The sequence below is a fragment of the Typopeltis vanoorti genome, chromosome 21 (assembly GCF_054136105.1).
Source record: "Typopeltis vanoorti isolate ZY-2024b chromosome 21, IOZ_Tvanoo_1.0, whole genome shotgun sequence".
Taxonomy (NCBI): domain Eukaryota; kingdom Metazoa; phylum Arthropoda; class Arachnida; order Uropygi; family Thelyphonidae; genus Typopeltis; species Typopeltis vanoorti.
In genome coordinates, this window is record NC_143569.1 from 97,922,475 (window position 1) to 97,942,882 (window position 20,408).

The 20,408-nt window shown below is 38.2% G+C and overlaps 1 protein-coding gene across 1 annotated transcript in view; it reads left to right on the forward strand.

Moving 5' to 3' along the window:
- LOC150095133 (uncharacterized) overlaps positions 1–20,408 on the forward strand; it is a 489,238-nt gene that overhangs the window by 378,312 nt on the left and 90,518 nt on the right. Inside the window, exon 15 of the mRNA XM_090410959.1 lies at positions 18,875–19,224. Within this exon, the coding sequence (XP_090267085.1) occupies positions 18,875–19,224 (350 nt within the window). The remainder of the gene's footprint in view (positions 1–18,874; positions 19,225–20,408) is intronic.

A 20,408-nucleotide genomic window follows, 5' to 3' on the forward strand; every position in this document is an offset into this window, starting at 1 on the left:
TTTAGACAGTTGAGCTTGGCAAGTGCAAGAAGAATGATTCTTATGGAAGATTTTAACTACAGCAGTCTAAATTGGGGAGAGGAAAATGCATGTAGCAATAAGGGAATGGAATTTCTAGAATTCTTGGGGGATACATGTCTTAGGCAACATGTAATAGAGGGAACAAGACGTTCAAGAGTTTTAGATATGGTCATAGCATCAGAAAGTTGATAATAACTGAGATGACATCTCTCCCACCAGTTGGAGAGAGTGACTATATGGTTTTGACTTGGAAAATGAATAGACATGCAGGAGTATCAAGGAAATGGGAACTTATGTGGAATTATAATGCAGGTGATTATAATAGTCTTAGATGTCAACTTCAGGAAGTTTCATGGAGGGAGGAATTGGAAGGTTGGGATATCGTTAGTGCGTGGGAAATTGTGAAAGAATATTTGTTAGCAGCAATGGTAAGTTGTATACCACGAGTGAAGAAGACACAATTTGGAGTAAAGTGGATGACAAACAATATTAAACAGGAATTGCATGTGAAAAAGAGGCTATGGAAGAGATATAAGGAGACAGTTGAAGAGCAGATGCATGAAGAATATCAGACACAGGCCAGGAGAGTGACTAGTATGGTAAGGAAGGCGAAACTGGAATACGAGAAGAGATTGGCCCTAAGATCCAAAGAAAATCATAGGGCATTTTTTAGCTATGTGGCCATTAGGATGAGAAATAATTGTGGAAGAATGACATCGTGGGATAAAAATGGGAATAGAGTGACTGATGCAGAGGACATAGCGGAATTATTCAGTGAACACTTTATTGGAGTATTTCATCCTGGAGGAGTAAATTTTAATACTACAGGGATAGGGCAGGTTCGAGGTTTAGAGGTGCAGGAGGAGAGTGTGTTCCAAATACTGAGTACTCTTGATGTCAGTAAAGCTGTGGGACTGGATGGTATTTCACCAAGAACTTTGAGAGAATGTGCTAAGGAACTCACAGTTCCTTTGACCTGGCTTTTCAATGAAAGTCTGCCTACGGGAAATGTACTCAAGAAATGGAAGGAAGATAAGATAGTGTCATTGCATAAGGGTGGTAGAAGACTGGAAGTGTCTATTTATAAGACCTGTTATGTGTGTCATCAGCAGTTGTCAAGATCTTGGAGAAATTTGTGAGGGACCGTATAGAGCATTGGGAAGATGAATGTAATTTTATCTGTGAGAGTCAACTTGGATTTTTCAAGGGGCACTCTTGTTTTAGTAATATGCTAGCCTTTTATAATAAAGTTACAAGAACAGTAGATGAGGGAAGGGCATGTACTGCCATTTTCTTCGATTTAGTGAAGGCATTTGACAGGATGCCACATGATAAGCTGATATTTAAGTTGCAACACATGGCTTTGGATGTCAGGTTTGTCAACTGTATTCAGGATTGGCTGTCTGATAGGTATCAGAGAGTTGTGTATGGTGGGGCAGTTTCAAGGAGGCAGAGATTTGCAAGTGGGGTCCCACAGGGTGCAGTACTGGGACCTATATTGTGTAACCTTTATATCAATAACACTGTCAGTGGATGACTTCAGGGGGATATTCAAAGCTGGGAAGGGTTATTAGTAATAGTGCAGATGTGGTAGCCCTGCAAGAGGATTTGAATAAGCTAGATATATGGGCAAATGAATGGGGTTTTCGGTTTAATGCAGCAAAATGTAAGGTCTTGAGGTTTGGGACACATCGATGGGATGCTGCTTACTCTGTTGGAGGAGCTATACTGGGGGAAGTAGGGGAGACAAGAGATCTGGGGTTGATGATTGATTGATAGAAACCTGAAATTCATGGGACATACTCAGTATTCCAGCAATCCTCTGTGTTACCTTCACCACCTTGTGAAAGTAACACACAGGATTGCTGGAATACTGAGAAGGACACTGACCTGCAGAGATAAAAGAGTTATCATTCCATTGTATAAGACCCTGATCAGACCGCACTTACACTATTGTTCTCAAATTTGGTTCCCTAGATTTGAAGCTGATAAATTAACTGTGGAAAGAGTACAGGGGCAGATAACAAAGATGGTTTCAGGATTGTACAATGTTAGTTATGAGGATCAGCTAAGGGAATGTGGACTGCAGAGTTTGGTGGATAGAAGAAGGAGGTGATATGATCGAGGCTTTTAAACTGGTGAGAGATGGTTACTGGGTTGACAGTGGGGAGTTCTTTCACTTGGTTGAACAGCGGGAAGGAGTGATGACAGGGGGCCATCCCTGGAAGTTACGAAAGGAAACCGTGATCAAGAGGGTGAGGAGTGAACCATGGAATGAATTGCCTGATAGAGTGGTGAGAGCGAGAACGGTCAATGAGTTTAAGGAGTGTATGATATACTCTGTGTTTACTAGGAGACCTCCCACGATGAGTCTTTTGACTCCATGGAGGCCTGAATAATAATAATAATAAATCTATAGTGTGTTATTCATATACTTCCATTGTTCTCTTAGATGCAGGGGGTGTTACATCAAATAAACAAATTGCATTTGGATATTTGTCTATATTAGATCATAAGTGAACTGGGTTCAAGAGAATGAGAAGACTGCACAGCTAGGTCTGTTCATCCTGTAAGAAATTGCTGTTTGCTGTCCCTGTTAATTACAGGCAGATTATAACTGAAAATCTAATATCCCAGAGGCAATCATGTATTTGAGAAAAACTACCAGCAGTCTATACCAGATTAATCCTGAAATGAAAGTATGGCAATCTGTTCTGCCCATGGATAGTAGAGAAATTATTCTCGTTCCTCACAGGTCATAGTCATCTTAAAACCTACCTGTTGATAGGTGATGACATGGTATGAGTACTGCAGATCAATTTTAACTTTTCATATTATAATAGTCTTTCCTCATTTCATTAATGAATAGCATAATAGAGGTAGTCACTATTTTACTGCTTATAACAGTCTGTCTCAGCCTTTATATGCCCAAGCAGATGTTATCAGACACTTTTAATATCATTATGGGTGGGCCTTTTTCTTCTGTTTTTTACCTTTTACAGAAAATTAATGTATATACTCGTATTTAAGTATATCTCATTTTTAAACTAGGATTTAATATAAGTTTAATAGAAGTTAGGGATACAAAGAAAATGTTATGGAGAATTTACAAGGAAAAAGCCGATCAGTACACCAATGAGCAGTACAAGGTACAAGATAGGAAGGTTACCAGAATAGTAAGAAAAGCTAAATCAGATTATGAGAAGACCTTAGCCAAGGAGATCAAGTGTAATCCCAAAGAGTTCTTCCGCTATGTGGCAAATAAAAGGAAGAATGACTTCGGAAGGATAACTTTAGTGGGTGCTGATGGTATTGAGATGACAAATTCAGATGTAATAGCAGAGTTACTGAGTGATCACTTTTCAAAAATCTATCACCCAAGTGAGGATATCTCTGTACCTATAGCAAAAACTAATGTGAGAATTGAAGTTAAGAAATCAGAAGTACTTAGTATATTGCAAAATTTAAATGCAAACACTGCTGTAGGTTTCGATGGAATATCAGCTTGAATGTTGCATGAATGTGCAAAGGAATTGTTAATGCCTCTTACTTGGTTTTTAACTTAAATTTGAAGTCTGGTATGGTATGGATCACTCAGTCCCTAGGGAATGAAAGGAAAGCAAAGTAGTTCCTTTGCATAAAGTTGGCTATAAAACTGCGGTAGTTAATTACAGGCCAATCACCATCTCGGGAGTGGTGGTAAAAGTATTGGAAAAGTTGGTTAAAGACAAAATTCAAGAATGGGTGGATCAGGATATGATACTCTATAGGGGCCAACATGGTTTTGTTAAAGGTCAATCCTGCCTTAGCAATTTATTAACTTTTTATAATAGAACAACATCCGAGTTGGACAAAGGAAATGGCTATACAGTGGTACTTCAGGATTTTTGTTAAAGCTTTTGACAGGATACCCCATGGAATACAGTTGCGCAAATTGGAGCAGATGGGGATGTATACTAATCTGGTATTATGGATAGGAGAATGGCTCAGGGAGATATACCAGAAGTGATGTATGGAGGGGCAGAGTCAGGATGAGGCAGGTGACCAGTGGTGTACCTCAGGACTCTGTGCTTGGGCCATTGTTGTTTAATTTGTATATAAATGATATAGGAAATGGCTTAAAGGGAGATATTTAGTTGTTTGCTGATGATGCAAAGTTGGGCAATGCAATAAAAAATCAAGGTGACATTGAAAGTTTGCAGGATGATTTAAATAAGCTTGCAAAATGGGCAAAATGTAATGGATGTCAGTTCAATGTGCAAAAGTGTAAAGTTATGCATTTTGGGATCAAAAGATTACCAGCTGTGTACCACATTGATGGAATGGCACTCCAAGAGATTGATGAGGCTAGGGACTTAAGGGTGTTGGTGGATAGGGAGATGAAGTTTGGGGTACATATTGCTAAGGTATCCAAGATTGCACATAGGATTTGGTGGTTATTGAGGAACCCACTAATATCCAGAGATAAAGAGGTTATTTTCCCCCTTTATAAAGCGTTGATACTTCCACATTTGGATTACTGTGCTCAGGTCTGGTCACCTGGATTCCTTGGAGATGAGGAGGTTGTGGAGAGGGTTTAGGGGAGAGTGACTAAGTTGGTGAGTGATGTAAAAAAATATTCCCTACATTGATAGATTGAGAACTTGTGAATTGCAGAGGTTGGTTGATAGGCGAAGAAGAGGGGATATGATAAAAACATTCAAATTACTAAAAGGTTTTAATAAGATTGATGCAGGGGAAATGTTTCAGCTGTGTGATAGTGATGGAAGAACAAGAGGTCATCTCTGGAAATTAAGGAAAAGTGTGGTTAACAAGGGTGTGAGAACGAGGTTTTTCGCCTGGAGGGTGGCGAATGAGTCAAATGCATTGTCTGACTCAGCTGTGAGTTCTTCGTCTGTAAATGAATTCAGGAAGAGATATGATAGATATTGTTTGATAGTTTGGGTCTCCAGTGATGAGTCTACTGACTCCATGGAGATACTCATAATAATAATAATAATAATAATAATAATAATAAAACATGAGATCACTTCTAAATATTTCGTAAGAGTGTGGTTAGTATGAAAACTATATTTTTACTATTTTAATAATGTATTTATATACATTTTTTATGTTATTTCTATATATTACTAAAACAGATGCTAAAAATGAAATCAGCTAAAAAAATTAAGTGTTCTTGCAAAAATTCCTGAAAAAAAAAACTTTAAGTATGGTAAAATAGCTATCATCTAAGAAATTGTAAAATGTAGAGGTAACATTTAGAATGCCTTCAGATTCACAAGACAAGTACAAATACGGACTCTTAAATAACAAGCAAACAATATGACAGTACTTTATTAAGTATAAAGTCAGACAACTATAAAATAGAAATATGAGAAGTGGGGAGAAAGAGTTTGGATTTTATTGAAAATTATGATAAGGGAAGGAGAATGGAATTATACACTAACTTCTCACTTTCTACTAAGTGGCAGATGTAACAGCTGAGCTCTCAAAAGTTACTATTACTTAACTTAAAGATAAAAAAAAAAGATAACTTTTTTTATCTTTAAAGAAGAGTTATATGTGAAAACAGTCCTTTAAAGCAACATAAATAAAAATAAATCCTTAAAATTTGAATGCACAGTATATATCTGATTGCCATTATTATTATTATTACAACACCATCCATGGAGTCGGCAGACTCATCATGGAGAAATGGAATCAAATGCATAACGGTGGAAGACAAGATGAAGGATAAGTTTTCATTATTTAGTTTTGTTTCATTTTATTTATATATATCTAGTGTACTTAAATGTTTTGTTTGTACTTTTTCTTATATAGTTATACTCCCTAATACTTATTTAGCGTTTATTTTCAACATTAATTAGCGACACTATTTTGAATAATGGTATCAGCGGCAGTAAAAATTGCAAATGGCGTATCACCGTTTCCCCCCCCCCCCCATTTAAGGACTCTATTTTGCGTGATATCATACAGGATTTTGTAGCGTGCGGGACTTGCGGAATGTATGCATCCCAGCGGTTGTATATGTAGCAGGAGAGAGAAGGGGAATACGTATATGCGCAAAATGCAGGCAATGAGAGGAACTTGGTGAGTTAGAGATGACCATAACTGACCCCATTGAGACTATAACAGACCTCATTGAGTCAGAGATTGGAGATTCTCCACGTAGAGAGATGAGTGGTATGATAGAGTGCCAGAGAAAAATGAATAAAATAATAAGAGTGGGGAGTATGGAAAAGTTGAACGATTCTGAAGTTTTAGGAGATGGTCTCAAATGGGAGAATGTATGGCAAACAAGAGTGGCTGACTTACAGAGAGAGATGAGCTTAAAGAGCAGGTGGAATGTCTGGGGAATGAGATGAGGAGTATAAAAGATGAGATTAGATGAATGGAAAAGGCGAATCAGAGGAGGAGTGAGAGAGAGTTGTGGGAATCAGAGAAGATGAGAGAATAGGAACAATAGTAGAAGCGAGCGAATGAGAAAGAGTTATGGGAATTTGAGAAGAGGAGACAATAGGAACAATAGTAGAAGAGAGAGAACGAGAGGGTTATGGGAATGACAGAGATTTAAGACTATGGTAGAAGAAGAGAGAATAGGAACAGTAGAAGAGAGGGAATGAGAAAGAGTTATGGGAATGGTAGAAGAAGAGAGCGTAGGAACAGTATAAGAGAGGGAATGAGAGTTATGGGAGTGATAGAAGAGGAGAGAATGGGATAAGTGGAATAGAGGGAATGAGTGTCAGATATAGGAATGATAGAAGAGGAAAGAATGGAAACAGCAGGAGAGAGGGAATGAGAGGAATGCAAGGAAGCACCGGGACTAGGGATAGAGTGATGTCAGGAAGGCAAGTAGGTAGGGGAGTACAGAGAGAAAGTGTTAGAGGAGGGAGAGTGAGGAATGCATGTGAGCAATCGAGGAATAGTGTGGTAAGAGGTGTAATGTATGAGGACTGAATGATCCGTGGTGTGCAAGATAGGATGCGTGAGGAGTGTTTGCTTGGAGAAACGAAAGAAAATGTGGCTATGCCAATTAGAAGGAGTGAAAGAGTGAATGAGATGATTGTTGTGATGGTAGGAACAAATGACTTGAGAGACAATGTAAATTGGGCAGCGAGAAATATGAGATTCTTGCTTGAGGTTATACGAAAGAAGACACAGAGAGGAAAGATAGTGTGTGTGTGTTGCCTAAGTATGATAGTGATGAGCCAAGCAGAAGAGCGGTGATATTGAATTGCATGATAGGGAGAATGTGTCGGAAGAGAAAATTGGAATACGTGGATGCTTAGAGTGTGTTTGAGAACAGAGAGGAATTGTATGTGAGAGACCGCTTGCATTTGAATGAGGAAGGACATAGACATCTGAAGAGATTGCTGTTCTGACCGAGTCAGTGTGGATGGCCTCTTGTGGGAATGGGCACGTGGGAGATGGGGGACAACATCAGGTAATGCTGATCACAGTGGAGTCTAGAGGGGGATAATGCTGGGTATAGAAACAATGACATTTTTATGCTTTAACTAATGCCAAGAGTATTTGGAATAAGGGAGAGGAACTGGTGTCACTGATAGCATCAGCATGACCAAAGATTACTGGGATCACCGAGACATGGTTGACAGAATAGAAGTCGCTGGGTACAGCATTTTTGGGCAGATTAGGAAGAGAAAGTGTGGTGGTGGAGTACTGCTTATGATAAGTGACGACCTATGTCCTCTAAGAGTGGCGACTTTGGAAGGCAGTGGCACTAATTAATTAAAAGCATATGGTGTCAGATAGAGATGGGCAAGACAGGATATTTAGTGGGGTGTTGCTACAGACCCAGGAGCACAGAGGGTGGGTACCAGAAAATGTTTAGACAGTTGAGTTTGGCAAGTGGAAGAAGAATGATTGTTATGGGAGATTTTAACTACAGCAGTATAAATTGGGGAGAGGAAGATGCATGTAGCAATAAGGAAATGGAGTTTCTAGAATTCTTGAGGGACAAATATCTTAGGCAACATGTAATAGAGGGAACAAGGGGTTCAAGAGTTTTGGATTTAGTTATAGCATCATAAGAGTTGATAATAAGTGAGATGACATCTCTCCCACCAGTTGGAAAGAGTGACCATGTGATTTTGACTTGGAAAATCAATAGACATGCTGGAGTATTAAAGAGACAGGAACGTATATGGAATTATAAAGCAGTTGATTATAATAGCCTTAGATGTCAACTTGGGGAAGTTTCATGGAGGGAGGAATTGAAAGGCAGAGATATCATTAGTGCTTGGGAAATTGTGAAGGAATATTTCTTAGCAGCAATGGTAAGCAGTATTCCACGAGTGAAGAAGAGGACAAAATTTGAAGTAAAGTGGATGACAAATAATATTAAACAGGAACTGCACGCGAAAAAGAGGCTATGGAAGAAATATAAGGAGACAGGTGAAGAATATAAGACACAAACCAGGAGAGTGACTATTATGGTAAGGAAGGTGAAACTGGAATATAAGAAAAGATTGGCCCTTAAATCCAAAGAAAATCCTAGTAAATTTTTTTAGCTATGTGGCCAGTAGGATGAGAAAAGATTGTGGAAGAATGACATTGTAGGATAAAAATGGGAATAGAGTGACTGATGCAGAGGACATAGCGGAATTATTCAGTGAACACTTTATTGAAGTATTTCATCCTGGAGGAGTAAATTTTAATACTACAGGGATAGTGCAGGTTCGAGGTTTAGAGGTGCAGGAGGAGAGTGTGTTTCAAATATTGAATACTCTGGATGTCAGTAAAGCTGTGGGACTGATGGTATTTCACCACTAATTTTGAGAGAATGTGCTAAGGAAATGACAGTGCCTTTGACCTGGCTTTTCAATGAATGTCTTGCTGCGGGAAAGGTGCCCATGGAATTGAAGGAATGGAAGATAGTGCCATTGCATAAGGGTGGGAGCAGACTTGAAGTGTCTAATTATAGGCCAGTTTGTGTGTCATCAGTAGTTAGTAAGATCTTGGAGAAAGTAGTGAGAGACCGTATACAGCATTGGGCAGATGAGGGTAATGTTATCTGTGAGAGTCAACATGGATTTGTGAAGGGCTCTCTTGTTTTAGCAATATGCTAGCCTTTTATAATAAAGTTACAAGAGAATTAGATGAGGGAAAGGCATATACTGCCATTTTCCTAGACTTAGCAAAGACATTTCACAGGGTGCCACATGATAAGCTGATATTCAAGTTGCAGCACATTGGTCTGGATGTCAGATTGGTCAACTGGATTCAGGATTAGCTGTCCGATAGGTATCAGAGAGTTGTGTATGGTGGGGCAGTTTCAAGGAGGCAGAAGGTTACAAGTGGGATTCCACAGGGCTCAGTACTTGGACCTATATTGTTTAACCGTTATATCAATGACATTGTCTGTGGATTGCAAGGGGATATTCAGTTGTTTGCGGATTCTCCCAGATGACTCTTTGACTCCATGAAGTCTTGGGGTAAGAATAATAATAATTATAATGTGATGCTGGTAAAGGTTATTAGTAATAGTGCAGATGTGGTAACCCTGCAAGAGGATTTGAACAGGCTAGATAGATAGGCAAATGAATGGGGGTACCAGTTTAATGCAACAAAATGTTATTATTATTATTATTATTAAACAAGACCTCATGGAGTCAAAGACTCATCTGGGAGGTCCTTTTATCACACACACATCTCATCATACCGTGTCTTAAACACACTCAAACCCCTTGTAGACACCACACTCTCAGGCAAGGCATTCCAATCATTCACAACTCTGCACGAAAAAAACCTGACTCTCACTCCCCTACTCACACCCTCTTTATGCAGTTTCCAGGGATGACCTCTGGTTCTCCCCTGATCTCCCACTATTCTCTGTAGAACTTCTCCACCATTGATCTTATAACAACCCCTTACCAACTTGTAGGTCTCTATTATCTCCCCTCTTCCTTCTCTCCATTAGACTCTGCAAATTACATCTTCTCAATCTTTCCTCATACTCAACATTCCAGAGGTCAGAAACTACCTTAATCAGTCGCCTTTGGACCCTTTCCAACATCTCTTCATCCTTCTGAAAACCCGGTGACCAAATCTGGGCACAATAGTTTATATGTGGCCTAATTGGAGCGTTATACTATGGAACAAGAGTCTCCCTACTTCTACACGTCAGTTTATTCCGCATCATTCCCAGAAATCTTTGTGTTGTCTTCACAATTTTGGCGATGTGTCCACTAAATTTTAGAACCTTATCCACTATCACCCCCAGATCTCTTATTTCCTCTACTTTCAACAATATATTCTCACCAAGCATAAATTCTGTCCCATCTTTGTTTTCCAAATTTTATAACCTTACATTTAGCAACATTGAACTCACATCCCCATTTGATTGCCCAATCACTCAATTTATTCAAGTCTGTCCCAACTTTGCATCATATGCAAACAACTGAATATCTCCATCCAAATCTTCGCCACTATCATTTATATACTAGTTAAATAGTAATGGCCCTAAAACAGACCCCTGAGGCACTCCACTAGTGACTTTCCTTTTCCTGGATATCGCACCCCCCATACACAACTTGTTGATACCTATCAGATAGCCAGTCTGCAATCTAATGCACTAATCTAATATCCAACCCCATCTGCTGTAGTTTGACTGTCAACTTATCATGAGGTACTCTATCAAAAGCTTTTGTGAAATCCAAGTATATTACTGTGTATCCTTCTCCTCTGTCCAAGGAAGCAGTCACTTTATTGTAATAAGTAAGTAGATTACTAAAACATGACCTCCCTTTAGCAAATCCATGCTGTCCATCAAAGATTATACCATTGTTGTCAACCCAACTCTGGATCCTAGTTCTCACAAGCTTCTTCATCAACTTAACCACAACACTTGATCACAGAGATAGGCCTATAGTTTGATGCTTGAGTTCGATCACCTCCTTTATGAAGTGGCACAATCTTTTCCTCCTTCAACTCTTTAGGAACTTGACCAAGTGCAAGACTCGTATTAAAAAAATAATAGTATCAACCTATCTGTGTATAGAAAACCTACAAATACTAGACGTTACCTCCATTTGAACTCGTCTCATCATATATCTCAGAAACTTAGCATTATCCATATGCTCAAAAAAAGAGCTATACAGTACACAACAGACCAAGATGACCTAAAAACGGAATTAACTATGATATCCAGAGAGCCATCTTTAAATGGTTATCCAAAAATACTTTACAACAAGATTCTCTTGACTGATATACCACATAGACAACGTGATGACGTCCAATACATCAGTACTATTACTATTCCGTTTGTCAGCAGCATTTCCAAAAAATTGGCTAACCTTCTAAAACCACATAATATCAGAGTAGCATTCAAGCCAGTCAACACTATTTGGAAATTTTTAAGATCACCGAAAGACCCTCATTCTTTTTACAAGTACTCTGGAGTATATAATATACCTTGCTCATGTGGTATTAGTTATGTAGGTCAGACCTTTAGAAGCTTCGAAACGACATTTCAGGCCTTTCTTGCCACTTTGCCTCTACCACCCATCACATTGAGTGGGATAAGAGCCTTATGCCCTATATAGAAGATAATTACCATTCAAGAACCTTCAAGGAAGCTTCTTGAATGGTAGGTCGCCTGCACAACTGAAAACCTAAACAAGAATCAAGGTCTAACCTTACCAGAAATTTGGAAAGCTTTAATTAGATCCTTAAACATCAAAGAAATTAACTTTCACGACAATTACATCATGAGTCATAACAAATAAATCACGTTCCCGAGGCACGCACATTGTCTCGCACAATACTAATTTTTGTATGAATTAGAACCATCAGTTATAACCTAGTCTGTTACATTCATATAGCTTACTAATTTTGTATTCCCTGAAGTTGCCGATAGAAAAATTGGTGAAACATGTAGGACGATAAATTAAAAGCAACTTGACTAACATTATAAAAAAAAGTGTAATAGTTAATATACATAATAGTCAAGAAAAAAATACCACACAATGATAATCTCTGTCATATCACATATTTTCCTCTTATCCACCAAACTCTAAAATCCACATTTATTCAAACTCTCTCTCCATAGCTAGCATTTCAGAATGCTGATATTGCCTTGATCACACTTCTCTGGACCCTCTCCAATGTTTTTCTATCACAAAAACCAGGTGACCAAATCTGAGCACAATAGTCCAAGTGCAGCCTGACCAGTACTTTACACAGTGGCACAACCACTTCCTTATCCTTAGATGTTAGAGTACTTTATATCACAGTGGTACTATTATTATTATTATTATTCAGGCCTCCAAGGAGTCAAAAGACTCATTGAGGGAGGTCCTTCCTAAGACATAAAGTCTGTCAAGACTCATCGAGGGGAGGTCCCCCCCTGAGAAACACAAAATCTATCATACCACTCTTTAAACTCACTGACCGTTCTCACTCCCACCACTCCATCAGGCAATGCATTCCACGGTTCAACCACCCTCCACACAAAGAAACCACTCCTTACCCTCTTGCTCACAGTTTCCTTTCGTAACTTCCAGGGATTTCTTCTTGTCATCACTCCTTCCCGCTGTTCAACCAAGCGAAAGAACTCCCCAGTGTCAACCCTGTAACCAGTCTGCCAAAGCTCCCAAATCTGGAATGTTTCCCACTTCCAGCTCTGCCAATATACTACACAACATTACATTTCTGCACTCCAAAATGCAACACCTTATATTCATTAATATCAAAATTTCAACCACATTCCTTTGTCCAAATTAAAAGGCTATTCAAATCTTCCTGAAGGTAATTAACATCAGAAGTGCTACTTATAATTCTTCACAGCTTTGCATCATCAGCAAACAACTGAAGATTCCCGTCAGTCCACATGATATACCATTTATGAACAAGTTAAACAGTAGAAGCCCAAAAACAGAACCCTGTCACACCCCACTGGTTACCCTCCTTTTTTTTGAGACAATCCTGTGGCTTACATAAATTGCTGGTCATTTAGAGAGCCAATCTCTATCCATCTAACGAATATGCTATCTATTCCCATTGTCTGCTGCTTGTACATCAACTTATCATGTGGTTGTCTATCAAATGCTTTTGCAAAATCCAAGAATATCCATGTACATGATTCTTGTTTATCTAATGAACTTGTTGCCTTGTCATAATATGTAAGAAGGCAATTGCTAAAATAAGACCTGTCCTTTACAAATCCATGCTGACCATTATAAAGAATATTATATCCAGCAACCCAATCTTGTATTCCATTCCTAACTAATCTCTCCAACACCTTGACTACAACTGCAACTACAGTTATATAGACTTGTCTATAATTGGAAACCTCCATCCTAGAAGCATAAGAGATCATCACTAATTTTTTTTATATTATTATTATTATTATTCAGGCCTCCATAGAGTCAAAAGACTCATCGAGGGGAGGTCCCCCCTAAGAAACACAAAGTCCATCATACCACTTCTTGAACTCATTGACCGTTCTCGCTCTGACCACTCCATCAGGCAATGCATTCCATTGTTCAACCACCCTCCATGCATAGAAACCACTCCTCACCCTCTTGCTCACAGTTTCCTTTCATAACTTCCAGGGATGGCCTCTTGTCATCACTTCTTCCTGCTGTTCAACCAAGCAAAAGAACTCCTCAGTGTCAACCCTGTAACCACCTCTCAACAGTTTAAAAGTCTCAATCATATCACCTCTCCTTCTTCTATCCACCAAACTCTGCAGTCCACATTCCCTCAACCAATCCTCATAACTATCATTGTACAGTCCTGAAACCATCTTTGTTATCTGCCTTTCCACGGTTGATTTATTCCCTTCAAATCCTGGGAACCAAATCTGAGAACAATAGTCCAAGTGTGGTCTGATCAGAGACTTATACAACGGAATGATAACTATTTTATCTCTGCAGGTCAGTGTCCTTCTCATTATTGCAGCAATCCTCTGTGTTACCTTCACCACCTTTGCAATATGTCCCCTAAACTTCAGGTTTCTATCAATCATCAACCCCAGATCTCTTGTCTCCCCTACTTCCTCCAGTATAACTCCTCCCATAGAGTATGCAGCATCCCATCAATGTTTCCCAAACCTCAAGACCTTACATTTTGCTGCATTAAACCCATCTATCTAGCTTATTCATATCCTCTTGCAGGGCTGCCGCATCTGCACTATTACTAATAATCCTTCCCAGCTTCGCATCATCTGCAAACAACTGAATAACCCCTTGCAATGCGCTGACAATGTCATTGATATAAAGGTTAAACAATATAGGTCCCAGTACTGAGCCTTGTGGGACCCCACTTGTAACCCTCTGCTTCCTTGAAACTGCCCCACCATACATAACTCTCTGATACCTATCGGACAGCCAATCCTGAATCCAGTTGACCAATCTGACATCCAGACCCATGTGCTGCAACTTAAATATTAGCTTATTATGTGGCACCCTGTCAAATGCTTTCACTAAGTCTAAGAAAATGGCAGTATTTGCCTTTCCCTCATCTAATGTTCTTGTAACTTTATCATAAAAGGCTAGCATATTGCTAAAACAAGAGCACCCCTTTACAAATCCATGTTGACTCTCACTGATAACATTACCCTCATCTGCCCAATGCTGTATACGGTCTTTTGCTGTATGCGGTCTTTTGCCTTTGTGTTTTTCTACTCTGTTGGAACCATATCCACTGCAAGACATTAATTAAATAATCAGGTCAACAGCATAGTGTACTGTTGTGCACATTCCTTAAGAATGTGCACAACAGTGTTCCACTGTTCGAATATGTGGCATCCATTTCCTCAGCCTTATTAACATCTAACCCAATCAACACCTGATATATCTCTGATTCTTTCATTTCCAATTCTCCTAATATTACCTCCCTTCTATATATTACATAGCATCATATACACCAGTGTAGTATATGCTGATAAAGTGCTCATTCAATAATATGACTATACCCTTTACAATGATCACTTTGCTGCCATGACTATCCAGGAGTATACATGGGTCATCATACATGGCTCATCAAACCGTGCTTTAAACTGATACGATGTGTCTACATTCACAACATACTCAGGCAGTGCATTCCACTCACCAACCACTCTATGTGCAAAAAATCTTCTCCTCACACCCTCCTTATACAATTTCCAGCAATGGCCTCTTGTTTTATCCATCTCTCATTCTATGAAAAATCTCCTCTATGTTAACCTGATAACAAACCCTGACTAGCTTATATGTCTCATTCATATCCCACCACCTCCTCCTATTAATGAGCCTTTGCAATTTTCATTTTCTCAATCTGTCCTCGTACTCCAAAGACCACTGACCATCTTTGTGAAGCTTTTCTGGACCCTTTATGACATATCCTCATTACCATGAAAACCTGAAGACCCAAATTTGGGCACAATAATCCATATGAGTCCAGATCAAAGCCTTATACAATGGCATCATAACCTATTTGTTTCTACAAGTCAGGGTCCTCCACATCATTGCCATTATCCAATGTGATGTCTTCACAACTTGTGCAACGTGGTACCTGAATTTCCTTTGTCCACCACCACTCCCAGATCTCTCTCATCTCCTCTACCTCTTTTAAAGTTTCTGCCCCAAGTGTATACTTCACATCCCATCGTTCCTTAACAAATCTCAAAACCTTACACTTTGGAACATTGAACTCAATGTTCCGCTTACTTGCCCATTCATGCAATCTATTCAATTTCTCCTGTAAGGCCATAACATCCGTTTTATTCTGCATTGCTCCTCCCAGTTTTTGCATCATCTGCAAACAGCTGCATATCACTAGTTGAACCCAATATCTCGATATCATTAACATACAAATTGAACAACAACAACAGTCCAAAACTGACCAATGTGGCACACCACTAGTGGCCTTCCTCCTTTGGGATACTACACACAAATATACAACTTTCTGATTCCTATCTGACAGCCAGTCCCTGATCCAACTCAGAAGTCTGTTATCCGATCCCATCTTCATTTTCATCCATTAATTAATCCATTATCTAAAAACTCTCCAGGGTTTTTCTTTGCCTGACTTGCCAATTTCTGCTGATATTTCACTTTTATTTTCCTTACTAATTGAGTCACTCTTCTGGCTTGTTCTTTATACTCTTCATGTAACTGATTATTACAATTTATTCTTCTTGTACTGCCTCCAAAAATGTTTAAAACTCTAATTCATTTCATTTTACACCTACTTTATTCAGCTTTTTGGACTTCAGAATACAATCACACATTGATGGTGTTATGTATTTCTTTGTCAGTTCCCAAACAGCATTTATTTCCTTACTGCTCAATAACTCATTCCATGCTATAATTCCAACCTGTGTTCTAAGCTTGTCATAATCACCAGTCTTGTACTTCCACATATATTCTTTCTTTACAGAGGTCTGCATATTTCTAGCCACAGGTGGTCACTTCATGATTTTTCTCGCCAACTGGAGGAAAGTGAGAAATCCCACTCACAACTGTATTTTCTGATGAAATGATCAGATCTAAAACTCTCAATCCTCACGTGCCCTTCTTTACTTGCTGACTGAGATAGTTATCACTCAAGAACTTGAGAAATTTATTTTACTTATTCCCAGATGCTATCTCTTCATTCCAATGTATAACATCCTAATTAATTTTCTCCCGGAAACTCGGGTTTTTCATCCCGCATACATACAAATCGGCCCATCAGAACACACGCAATTTACAGACAAAAATTACTAGTTGTGGTGGTGTTGGAAGTGGGCGGTAGATGGCGTTGATGGAGATGATTCGTAGTAGAGGTTAGGTGTAGAGAGAATTGTAGATGTCCTCCCACGATGAGTCTTCGGACTCCTTGGAGGTATCAGGAATAATAATAATAATAATAATAATAATAATGTCGCTCATAATAATTGCCCTTCCTTTGTTCACTAATCCAATTTGTTTATGCATTTCTTTATCACTACCCTTTATTTTCCAGGATTATAGCAACATCCAACTAAATATGTCTTCCTCTCACATCCACTTTATACCACTGCCTGATAACCGTTGCCACTGTTTCCCTCTTTCATGTCTACCTTATGTGGATATAATTCCCCTGCTATCATCAGCACTCCTTCTCTCTTCTTGTCCTTTCTATGCTTGCAAAAAATACTGCATCATTCCATTTCTATTCCTGTTAGGATATTATCTTCATTCAACCATGTTTCTCTTATTCGAATAAATTTGGGGTGAATAAACTCAATCAATGAAACCATTTCATCTCCCAATTTCTGATACTTCTGGCATTTGTAAACAAATACATTAGTTCATTTTTAAGTCTATAACTAGTCCTATCCAAGCCACTTGTTGGTTGTGATTTCCTCATCACACCTGCCCTTGCCCAATCACCTTTATTACAGTTTCCCACATATATCTGTTCAGTCCCAGCTTCCACACTCACATCACAATATACTCCATCTCCATACACACATTCACTTCTACTTTCAACATCCTCTCTCTCTCTCTGCCATGTGTCCTTATTCACCCATTTTCCCCCATTTTTCTGTTCCTCTTGAATTCCCTTATACTTCCACATCTTGTAAAGTTATTACCAAATTCAGAACACTAAAGCCTCCAGTTGCTTCAGCCACATGCTGCTTAAGATATTTATCTCTCAGAAATTCAACAAACTCACTCTCCTTATTCCTGTATACTATCTCTTCCTTCCATTCTCTATTCCTGTAATTAAAGTCTCCCATCAGAATTGCCTTTTTACATGCCCAACCAATTTACCTAAACATTGCACAATCAGTATTCTCTATATTCCCTAACCTATAACAATATACTTACTAGCCTGTTAATTTCAATTTCGCACCACACAGATTCAAAATCTGCACATGTACTTTCCATACTATGTGGACGCAATTCCTTTGTAATCATTAACAGCAACTCCCTCTCCTCTTTTCACATTCCTATTCTTCCAGAAAATTTTATATACTTCCATTTCTCTTTCTGATATCACATCATCCAGAGACAACTAAGTTTCACTTATACGAGTTATCTTTGGGCATATTGACTCAATGAGTGCAAGAAACCCAGCTCTCTTATTTCAAATACTCCTCACATTTGTATGCAAACATAGCAATCCCTGTGTCTTTGAGGCCAACTCTATAAGCACCAACATTCTTTATTCTAGCTACCACTTTGTCTTCAGTCTGACTATCCCCATTTTCCTGATCCTGCCTTTGATTGCCATTCATACATGTCTTATTCTCACCTTTATACATTCCATCTAGTTGTGCTGGTTTAACCACATCTTCAATTTTGTATCCATCTTCCTTCTGTCATACAACTAATTTAGCTGTGCTATCCTGCTTCACAAGTATTCTTTGGTTGTGACTGCATTACCTTCCTGGTTTTGTGCTTTTTCAGTAAATAATAGCCTTTCTAAATGCCCAACGCTAAACCTATGGAAATGCAATTCATCAACTTTAAATTCCAACTTTCGAATTCACTCCCCAGATTCATAAACTGAATCCTCTTTGATTCATACAACTCAGCCATCTTGCTATTCGTTATCTCTGCTCTCCTTCTCAATTCACTATTGTCATATTTAAAACAGCTAGCAACTAAACACTGTTGATGATTGACTCTGATTACTACATTAACTCAAAAACATGAAATGCAGAAAATCACTGCCAAAAATCAGTCTGAACACTAATCACTGATCAGAATATCAGAAGACTGGAATATTATTTGATGGGAGGTGGAGACTAGATATTGTATAACTCATTGCATTTTGCTTTCTTTACCAAAACATTTTTTTTAGAATATAATGGGTGGTTATATATTAGAATATTGAACAACTATAATAAAATCAATGATGCATTTTGTTTTCACAGATACCAATATTCTTACCCAGCATTGAAGAAGAATTCTATCAGTGGGATCCTCGAAAGTTCCTAATAGGTGGCCCAAGACCATTACAAAGAAAAAAAGTTGCACTGATATTTGGTCCTTTACACTCTTATACATTTGATGGAAAAATATTGGAATTTCCTGAATATCCTTCATCAGAATGTACTGTTCTATTAGCACATGATTTAAGATCCTCGTCATTTTCTTTACTTTCAACGTCAGATAATCTTCATTTAATATTTCCTGACATTGCAATATCTATATCCAGTAATAACAATGTGTTTGTGAATGGCAGCAAAGAACCACATCCTCTTCCTCTACAATCTAGTAGACAGTAAGTTTCAAGATAAATATAAGTGGATATTTTAAGAGGATTTTTTTTTTTCTGTGTTCTTTATCTAACATGCAATTTTGCTTAATATTTTATCAGTTGTATTTCATTTAATGAATATTTAACTGGCAATAATACTGGCATACATTTAACTGGCATTTAGACAAATCAGCCTTCAGAACAAATACAATTTACAGACAAAAAAAATGCTAGTGGGTGGTGGACAGTAGATGGTGTAGATGATGATGATGACGGTAGTAGCGGTTCAGTATAGTTGTTGGTGGAGACTGAAAATTGTAGAGTAGGTACCCTCCCTTGATGAGTCTTTGGACTCCTTGGATGTGTCACAAAATAATAATAATAAATAATCATTTCCGCATGTGGTATAAAGCACAGGCTAAAACAGTGGTTGTTAACCTTTTCAAAGTCACGGAACACTTTTGGTTATAAGAAAAATTTGGGGAACACCAAAAGCATTAGGGTCAGGGTCATAAAATTAACAATAAAAATATACATGGACTTGCCTTTTATAAAAATGGAACTTATTTTAATGCGATACTTGAGCTTGTTGGCTTTTGCAGATTTCAGCAATATCAATTATATTGATATTGCTGAAATCTGCAATATGTGATATAGCTATCCTCATCTCTTTTGTTTATATTAGTAAGTTTTTTTAAACTTTTTAGTTTTTATATTGGTTAATATTGAGAAACCAAGCTCTCACAAATATGATGTTGAAAACTGTAACAAAATTTTCAGTGCTCTCGTGGAGAGAGCTGGGTATTCGGCTTGGACAAAAATCCAAACTGTCTCAAGAGTTATTTCAGAGAATTTCATTTTTAGAGTACGATCCATTGGCGAGGTAACTAATTGTTCTTCTTCTTCTTCTTGTAATGAAAAGTCACTACTTGATGTATTAACTGTGCCAAGTGAATTTCATATCCAGTCATAATTGTGTGTATTTAAGGAAGGAAAGTAACTTGAAATCCTTTCTTCCAGTATCGTTAAATGTTCTGCTATAATGGAAATAATTCCCTTGAAATTTTTATTATGGAGCGAAGAAAATATATGTACTGTATTTTTTTCTGATATGCGGTTTTTCCCAAAGAGATAATTTTTTCTAAAAAGCTGACAATTTGTCAGTGGATGTCAAAATATTTAAATTTTTCCCTTGGATACTTGTATTA